Source organism: Lipophrys pholis, assembly GCF_963383615.2.
Source record: "Lipophrys pholis genome assembly, chromosome: 13".
NCBI lineage: Eukaryota > Metazoa > Chordata > Actinopteri > Blenniiformes > Blenniidae > Lipophrys > Lipophrys pholis.
This window is the reverse complement of record NC_137632.1, coordinates 18,778,235-18,788,481: the sequence shown is the minus strand read 5'-3', so window position 1 is coordinate 18,788,481 and position 10,247 is coordinate 18,778,235. Positions and strand designations below refer to the sequence as shown.

Below are 10,247 nucleotides of genomic sequence, written 5' to 3'. Positions count from 1 at the left end.
GCTTTGTCTTTATGATGTTTTCAATGTGAAGCGGAAAGTAAAGTTTATAGTTTCGGAATGGCATAGGGTGACTCCCTCCCAGATGGCTCACAGTGCGTTGGCACATATCGGAGAGGTGCCATCACACCTGTAGACCTGCTGACATCACTCCATGTGGTAAACATGCGCTGTATGGCAGCTTTTCTCTCTCTCTTGTGCGCGTGTGTCGTGCGCGCACGTGGCGCGTGTGTTTGCGTGCGTGCGTGTGTGTGTTTACCCCGTCTCTGCTCTCAGCCGGGTGCTCCTAAAACTAATTGCAGTTTCTTTCTCTCTCCCTCTCTGAGTGACAGCGAGGATTTCGCTTCGCCCGGAGCGACGTCACACTAAGGTGGAAAAAGACGGGCGCATTTTTTCTTCCTTTATCATCCAAAGAAAACACATTGACAGACCGTGTGTAGTAGAGAGAGACGCCTCTACCTGCAGCCGGTGGGCACCGACAATTACTTCGCCCTCCTCACCCGTGCGTCACCACGGAGCGCGTGTCAAAACAACCAACCGCACCAAACGGGCTATTTTTATCTGCTGCTAATGCACAAACGTTCGTCTTTTTTTGTTTAGTTTTACTGAAAGAATTTTCCCCCTGATTTTGAAATATACAGATGGGTGCTGAGACTCCACGTATCCTCTCAACCGGACCTTTTCCGTGCGTTATTTAGCAGACAGTCAGCTTGTAGTTGCGTTCACTTGGCGCACTCTCATTCCTCCTCAGACTGCTTTGAAAGCATGTAATGTGCCGCGACAGATAGAGCCGGACGACAATGAAGAGGTTAACCACACCTTTGAAAGCGGACATCACTTCAGTAGCCTCTTGACCAACTTTGTTGCGCATTAAGATGCGCCCGACTGAAGAGGAGTTGGATTTTTGCGCTCTCGTTGACAGACAGTTTCCAGTGAACTTTTACTGATTTGGTGCCGTCAGAAAACAAGGACCTCCTATGTATTTAAGAAGTAATCAAACCCAGTGTTGGCTGATCTCGTCACTTTAAACTTTGCTGGGGAATCTCCTTGAGGATTTGCAGCTTTCAACATGACTGTTCGTCTGTCGCGGATCCAGCTGGCCCTGTTCTTCATCTTGCTCTGTCCGGTCAATATCATCGGACTCTGGTGGTACGTATTTACCACGTGTTTTTATACCTTTTGAGCTTAATTATGATTATTGTTATTTTTTGCCAATATCTATTTCTGTGCGCAGTTTGGCGTGGTCCTGCAGTGTAACAGCAACATTTGCGTATTGGCTTTTCACCTAAATACCCCCACTGAGAGTGAAAGTGGAGTCCACAAATAAGTCATCATCTTAATCAATTGTGCTGCTCAATGAAACCTAAGCACAATGCAATAAAAATAAAGGAGGAAATGGAATCATACACTTAATAATATTTAAGCATTTTTTTAAAAATCAAAATCAAACAAAACGGTAAAAGTTAAATTTATCTTAGTTTTTTATATAACCATCGAAGAATCAAAATATGAAATTTAGAGCCGGTTGAAATAAGGGCACGTTCTGCAAAGTGGTTATACTTAAGTATCTTTCAAAATAAACTAATAAGTTTGCCTCAAATGAAGTAAAAGGGTGTTTTTTAAGTTGAAATGGGTGGATTAAACGAACGTCTTCCATAATGGTGCGCTTTGCAGATATTCACAGACACAAGAGAGAAACAGAAGAAACTGAGAGGTGAAAGGTGTGTGTTGGTCATTGCCTGCAGAAATACACTGAGGAGAGAGGACAGGGAGAGTGATAGAAGTGGTGTTGATTGTGTGTGTGTGTGTGTGTGTGTGTGTGTGTGTGTGTGTGTGTGTGTGTGTGTGTGTGTGTGTGTGTGTGTGTGTGTGGGGAGAGAATTTGGAGTGAGGAATGTCAGGTGGCCCTCCAGGCGCAGTGGATATGTCATCATAAAACAATCCATATAGGCTCAGCTCCACAACGTGTGTGACAGTCAAACAGATAGACACACAAGCAGGTCTTGCAGATCTGCTGATAACATATTTTCTGTCCATGTGGGTCTCTGTTTGGCCGCCTGTGTAATGCACTTGTTGTCTTCTGTTGAGTGTTTCATCAGAAAACATGCAACACCTCTTTCTCCATCTGGCTCCGTCCATCACACACACACACACACACACACACACACACACACACACACACACACACACACACACACACACACACACACACACACACACACACACACACACACACACACACACACACACACACACGTTTGAAGGATTTGAATGTGAAGCTTTGTGATTTTGTTTTTTTCCCCAGTTGAATCCTCCCACTGTTCATTCACAGCCTTGTCAAGGTCATTGTGGGATGCAGTGTCATAGAGGCTAAAACTATGTCCTTGCATGACTGGCAGATGGATCTTCTCAACATTAACATGTTTTGACCAGTTAATGCATGTTTGTGATCAATACAGGTGACCTTGAAGGGAAATTATAATCTGGAAAGGACCATTGTTAGTTCCTGTTTGCCCTCATCAATAGAGTTTATCTCATATGGACTGGATTTAGTTGGAAGGACCTCTCCTGGTATATCTGCAGTGCGGCCTGGTTGGTCAGAATATTGTCTGTTGCTACAAGAAAGGGAAATCATGAACATTGGTGCATGTACTGATATGTTTCTGGAGAAAAAGCCAGAGTGGACAGAGTCCACTCTAAAATAACTATGTTAAGGAATGTAGATAACAAAAGTGGCATTACCTTTATATTAGCCTTAAAGAGACAGCATACATTTGATTATTAATGCAAGATAACTGAGTGTTTGAATATTGGTGCTGTTCACCACCGCACTAGTCTTCATAAAGCCAAATTTGATTTAATTTAATTTATTTTAATTGACTTGTTTTAGGGGTTTTTTTATATTCAGGCTGTCACTCAATTTTGATATTGAACAGCTACTTCATCCCATCTTAACAATGTTTCCAATAAATGTGAAAAACAATAGTTCCTTTGCTGCAGAGTTGATGAATTGTTAAATAATATATTTATTAAATTGTTTGACCTAAAGCATTTTAATGCTTTAGGTCTGTGTGCTGCATGACGGGTTTCTGATGTTTACAATGCAAAATGAAAAATGTGTCTAGAGGGGCAAGAAACAGTGTGGGCATAACTTGATAATGTTGTGCAAAGTTTCCCAAACCAGACTTAACAGGAGCAAAGTTGTATGTGGCTGTTTTCTGAAGAAGAAGCTCTTGTGGCAATATAAGGAGAACACTTTTTCTTTTTTTGATCCAGGCAGCCAAGTCACTGTGAACTGAAATATATTTTAGAAAAAAGAGGGAAAATAACTATTCCCATGTCAGAGTCAATACATTTTTCAGGTCTAAATCTGTAAAAAAAAAAAAAAAAAAATCTATCTTGTACTACGCTATAGCGCTGGGAAATTGAAAAGAGACATAAAACTGGCAATAATACCACCACTTGTCAATTTCCACTGCCCATTGTACCGGACATAGGCTATTTATTTTGAATAAATCTGTAGTAGATTTAGGAAATCAACACTCAGAAATCATCAACTTCCTTTTTATCCCCCCTGACATACATTGTCATCTGCTTTCACTCATTCACTTGTTTGCCAGCTCACTTACACACTCGCTCTCACAAGCATATCTAGCATACTCAGACACACACACACACACACAGACACACACACGTGCAGAGTGAGATTGTGTGGTGTGGCTACAAGGAAGCCACACCTGTGGGTCGCTCTCCATTCGGCCAGGACAATGATTCTCTCTGTTGACAGATGCTGGACATACCATCATACGTCTCTCTTTCTCTGTCTCATGGTCGCTCCTTTTGAATGTCTCTATCTCTGTGAGTCTTTTGAAGGAAAATGCCTATCGTATAGATAGGTTGTCGCTGAAGGAAAAGAGAGAGCTGCAATGGGAGACTCAGGGTGAGAGAGATGAAATGCTGGGAGATAGCTGTCCTTTCAGAGCCTCTGCTGATTAAAGCTCTCTAATCATTTGGCCCGAGAGCAGAGAGCACAAGCTCGTGGACTCAGAGGAGTGAGGAATGTCTTTGCTCTCTTATACTAGTTTTGGCTGCATTGCTTAGCAGAGCCAACTTTGCTGCTTTGTGTGTGTGTGTGTGTGTGTGTCTGTCTGTCTGTCTGTCTGTCTGTCTGTCTGTCTGTCTGTCACAATTCTGGTTTGGCGGACGGCCCGCCTGGAGTGTGCCACTGGGCCACAGGTGCACACACTGCATGTGTGCATGTGTGTTTAAACCTCTCTCTCTCTCGCTCTCTCTCTCTCTCTCTCTCTCTCTCTCTCTCTCTCTCTCGCTCTCTCTCTCTCTCTCTCTCTCTCTCTCTCTCGCTCTCTCTCTCTCTCTTTCGTCTTGCTCCTTCTTGCATGTGTTTATGTGTGTGTCAATCCTGATATGTCTCCAACCAGTAGATCCTGGTTAATCTGTTTAACATGCACTCAACGAGGTACAAACGCTCTCATTCAGTCACACAGTTATGGGAAGACGCGGGCACACACGTTCACACGCATCGCACAGTCAGAACTTCCATCATCACCAGAGGAGGGTTTCATTGTAAGAGATCTTATCTTGTCCACTCCAGTCCACGTCTGCAAAGCTAAATGTCTAATCAGGACCAGGGAGATGGGCACAGATAAAGATTAAATGACGATGTGGGTTTGGCATCATGTACTGTAAAAAAAAAAAAGATAACTGACATTAAATTGTTTATGTGCGTGTGTGTGTACTAAGTGGTTTGAGTATGTTTGCATTTTTAGTCCACACGCAAGACACATCAATGCTTACAATGCATTCCAGCATCAAAAATACATGGCAGAACAAACTGGTAAAATATGCCCATTATCAAGGAAAAAAAGGGAGGCACAACAGAATTCAAAAGTTCTCAGTGGAGGAGGCTCGTTTGGAGCCATAACATTTAGTTTCAGTATTTTGCTTTGATTGGGGGTGTTTTGTATATAAAAAACAAAACAAAACAACAATATGAACTTAGTCAAACTTTTTAGTTAGTTTTGGTATTTGTTATGGGTAAGAACTGGTACAATCTCAGAGGATTAAAAACACAATAAAGGAAACACATCTCAGAATTTGAAAAGACACAATGATGCAACATAATAATTGTACATAATCATTGCTTGAGTCATATGCTGCGCCCCAAATTATGCATCCACACACTTTTATTGACAGCAAGTATGTGAATGATGGCTTTATAATTACGAACTGAGTCCAAAATGTTCACAGCTTCATCTATAGGATCGACGACTGCTCTGGAAGTAAATGCAATTTCCACATTTTCTGACATATGTGATTAACATTTTTGTTTCATTGACAAAATTAAGTTGGCAGATAAGTGACTGGGTACAAGGCTTTCCCAGCAAGTGCCTAATGACAGCGTCCTTTGAAAGGCAACACTTAGTAATACACCACACAAGTAGGGGCAATATGGCGTGAATTATATATATTCGAGTTAATTATACATAGGATGTTATGGTTAAATCGTGTTGTGATTTATTGGGAAGAAAAAAGCAAAACCGTTGTCATGCTGATTTGAAATATCTGGATAGTCTTTATATGGAGTCTGCAACTGTTCAATGTTCAGTTATGGTTTACGCCTATTTTCTCAGATGAGTCATTCGTTCAGTTGTACACATTTCCGTTTCTAATAGATATTTATGTTTTCTACCAACTTCAAGTGGATTGTACACCGTCAGTAGCAATGACTGATGCTGTCAACTGCATTTAATACACATTTATTGATGTCTGACATTTCAGAAACGTCAGTCGGGAGTCGACTACAAAGAAGCTCTCTGTTTCAACACCTAAATAATTGTATGTGATTGTCAATCATTTGCAAATAACTGACCCGAAAAACTTGGGCATGTCATTCAGTAGCTGGCTTCACTGTAATGTGATGTTTCAGCAAATCACAGACTGGAGAGAGTGTGGGAACCATCCATCTTCTAGACCACTTCATCCACCTTGGGGCCTAATTTACTGGGCTCCAGGATGAAGTGTGTAGAATTGCACCCTCACAATAACAGGCTTTTGGTTTGTGTGCATTTTTGCAGATGATCAACTAATAATACCATGTGTGACATCAGGGACAAACAGCAGTGATCACAAGAGGGTTTTGTGTGCTTTATTGCTTTAGTTCACACCACCATGGAGTGAGAGCACTGTGAGCCTGCTCTCAGAAAGAATGAAATGTAATCCCATAAACTGATGTGAAGTTAAACAAATAAAAGTAAGTAAAGAAAGTGAAGACAAACACAATGAATTACAAAATTCTAGATTATCTGTCACAAAGTAAAAGCTCTTGGAACAATACTAACAACAGAAGAAACTGAAATTCGGAAAACATTACAAAACCTAATATTATATACAATTTAGAAAATATGTTATAATCGAGTTCACAAATAAAAGTCATGGGGAGCAAGTTGAGTAAAGGTGTTTCACCACAAATGGAGCAGCAGCTTTTCTTAATTGTGATTTGTGCCACCCTTTCATTAAAAAACAAACACAATTAGTATACTTCTTCTTATTAGTCTTTATATTCCTAGTAAATGGACAGTTTGTATTTGTGCCTGCCTCTTTAATTTGTATTACTAATGGCATGTCTATCAGAAAGGTAGTGTTTTACCCCGATAGGCGGTGTTTTAAGATGTCCAGTAAGCCCGCCACCACCACTCTCTTCCAGTCAGCGAATGTATTGTGTCGTTTGTGTGTGAGATGAAGTGTTGCTCGTTAAAACACGCATGTCATTTAGGGAGTTTGTGGAAATTGGCTCATTGTGTTGCTTCTCTATCAGGACAAGTCATCTGGAAATAGGCAGAACCAACTTACAACGTACATCAGTCACGCTTGTGGGACAACTGCACGCAGCTTTTATATCAGTTTACCAGCTCTGTTTTCCATCTTTTGTGATCCCCGCTGAGCTCATCCGTGTACCTTTTTAACCCCTCCTTCGTATCTGAATATGTCCACGCTCTTGACTCTGATTTGCATCATTTGGCTGTCAGTGCTGCTGGGTGCGCCACTGTTGTGGAAAACAGAACAAATGTTTTTCTCATGTGAGATTGGTTTTGGTGGTGTTGGTTTCCTGCTGGTCACACTTAATTTGCTACTGCCTAAACCGAGTGGATCGCAAATAATGAGCGCTGAAGCCTTTTGTTGCGACAAATTGTGACACAGAACTTGTTCACGTTGTTAAGTTGAGAATGGGACAGCTGACAACTTTCACATGTGTTTTGATTTTTATCACATTTTCATTATGTCTTTCTCACACTGCTTATCTCTTTGTATCTTATCCCGTCTGCGACTTATCTTACCCTGAATGAATCCTGGCTGTCTTTTCCATCTAGTCTCTCTAAATGACTTTTCTTGACCCTTTTACTTTTTCCCCTTTCACTCTGGCACCCCAGACTAGTGCTTGTCGTGACTGTCTTCATCTCCAGCATACTTGAGGGATTAAGGAGGGATGAAATTCACTCATTCGTGGGTGGAGTGAAAAAAAAGAAGGGCTCTGTACAGTACAGCTCAATGTCTACCGTGCTGTGAGATCTTTAATGAAACCTGAGGTCTTTCTGAGCAACACTGTTTAATCTCTTCCTGACCCAACTCCTGGCCTGGAAAACACTGAATATGGCATCTTTACTGTAATATCTAAATTTGAAACCCACTTCTTAAAAAAAAACCTAAAACAATAAAGATGCAATAAAAAAGCAGCTGTTTATAGCTAAAATGTTGCATTTTGATGTTATTTAATTCAAGAATTGTTGCTTGTATTTGCTTGATATTTATTTGTACTAAGGAAAAACTGCTCTAGAATGAATAGGCTTAGTCTTTGATTGGCCAGATAGTAATTTCCCTCATATTTTGATTCTTTATCTGGTTTTAGCTCCAACTGCTTTAATCCTCTTGTGTCTTATCATAGTGAAGAGCTGCTCATGAGAGACAGCGTTTCATCAACTCTCCCGATACTATCAGTGACTGAACATCCTATCTGGTGTTTTGCGAGGAGTTATCTCTTCAGGATTTGAATCATAAGCGATAAGATGAAGAACAGTGGCATTTTGTATGATGGAAATCTGATGACTACCTCATTTGAAGTTTCATCTTTCAAATGCACACTGGCCTTTTTTTGTTTGGACATTCGTATTGTTAAAAAAAAAGTAGCTGCTTGGAGTTGGAATGTGTTAAGAATGAGCTTGTCTGTGTTTGCAAATTGTTTGAGTAAGCCGCATTTGCGTGCAGGCATTGTAAGCATTTACACTTGAAGCAAACTGGACTGATTTCTTTCCAAAGTTCTTCAATATTCAGTGTAGTACCAGCACATTCCAGTGGTGTCAGTTCAAGTGTTCAGCTGTTTTATCATTAGGACCCTCCAGTATGAGAAATATTGCATACCACAACCACATTATAAGACTTAAATTGATCTCCAGCTGCTATCGAAGCTCTAATGGCACCAATGTCCGAGACTGGGACTACAGACGTTGTACTTTTAATCAGAAGACAGTTCTGGAGTCCCATGTGAATTTAAACAAAAGACTATATTTAAGTATTAATGTAGTATATTGTGTGTAGTCATTATTATTACTACATTCTAAAGTGGGAGGTAATGTTCAATTTCATCAGGTAGTGTTTTGCTGCAAAGGAAACCAATTGGGAATAGTGTAACATCTTTCATATATTAGCTTGGCAAAACGTTAAAAATCATCTGTTTTGTGTATACCTAGCAAAAGAACAACCATTCATAAAAATACTATGAATTAGCAATTATCAAAAGTTTTATGAACTTGTTCTATGAACTTGTTCAAGGATTATGTTCCTTGACATGTTAAATAAAAACTAAGGAGTTAGTTGAAAAAGCGACTTCCTTCAAGCATCTCATCCAGCTCTTTCTAAAATGTAGACATTATATTTATGGATATAAGATATGTGTTATTATAGTGTCCGTACTTTGTGGGTCAGTCTAATTGCTGATTAAGTTATTGAACTTTAGGTCATAACTTTTGTTTGTCTCGCATTGCAGTGACATTCTGTTTGGAAAATGTGTGTTTTAGTGAAATTAATAATAGTTTCACTTTCATTCACTGTGTACTTTTTCTTTATTTTTTTCATCATGACTTCCTCTCAAAAATTTTAGAGAGTCAACTTGTTGGGCAAAGGCACCCCTCTGTCCCTGAACTTTTTCCTGCTGTTCTCCCACAGTTTATTATCATCAATATTTACCTTAAGTGACTCATATAATTTCTCAAAATATACAGTGATTTCTTTGACATTACCAAGTACATTTATCATTGGTTTGCCTTCCTTTGAACTGATACTGTGTGTGCTCTGTTTGGAGCCTCACGGTGATGCACATATTTAGTGTTTAGTTCTCCGAACAAGGGCAAGAATGCTGGGCACTTACTTGATGCTGAGCCTACCATCCAATTAATGCACCCCATTTTTGGGTATATTTCCAGCAATGTGCTTTTCCACCTGAGTTCACACCACTTCCAGCATTCCCACTCTTCTTATCATGCCCAATTGCCAAACATCTAAGGCCGTCCAACATGCACAATAGTCTGTGCTTGAAATTTGGAGATGGATTCATCCCTTTTTTTTGCCACAGGGTATTGTTTTCAATAACTTGCACAATTTAGCAGCTTAGGCACTGGCCTTAACTGTTTAAAATTGCAGAATCCATGTGTCTTCAGTCAAACAGATGTCAGCTGTGAATTTAGACATGTTTTCATCCAGTCGCTTTTGGTATCGCTCCCACTTGTTTCAAGTTTCCCATTGCTACTATTGTGCAGCTGGTCAGGCTGAAGACGCTACAGATAAAGTTAATTTAATTGTATGACTCTAAGAACAAAGCAGATAACAGCAAGGGGGTGTGTTGTGCTGTAACAAAAGAGAGGATGCTGGACAGATAAAAAAATAAAAATAAAAATATACACAAATGATTCATTTGTTCAGACTTATCAAACAGAAAGCAAATGAGTTGCTATATTTGTCTTTCGTGTGAGCTAATTGCCAAAATTACCACACATCCATTCAAACACAATAATGGCATAGATTACTATTTACAATACTTTTGTGAAATGTTTTCTACATCATTGACTCAATTGCAACCAAACACGACAATGGACGAACAAAGCATATGTAAGCAGTATACACAAGTTTCACCTCAAGATCTCAGGTTTCTGTGCTTTTCTGTGCAGAGTTTGCATGTTCTC

General features: G+C 39.9%; 1 protein-coding gene across 1 annotated transcript in view; it reads left to right on the top strand.

Annotated features, from left to right (window-relative positions):
• Nucleotides 1-438: 438 nt before the first annotated feature.
• The window catches only part of wnt6b (wingless-type MMTV integration site family, member 6b), a 25,902-nt gene continuing 16,093 nt past the window's right edge, over nt 439-10,247 (top strand). Inside the window, exon 1 of the mRNA XM_080478432.1 lies at nt 439-1,146. Within this exon, the coding sequence (XP_080334558.1) occupies nt 1,067-1,146 (80 nt within the window). The 5' untranslated portion in view covers nt 439-1,066. The remainder of the gene's footprint in view (nt 1,147-10,247) is intronic.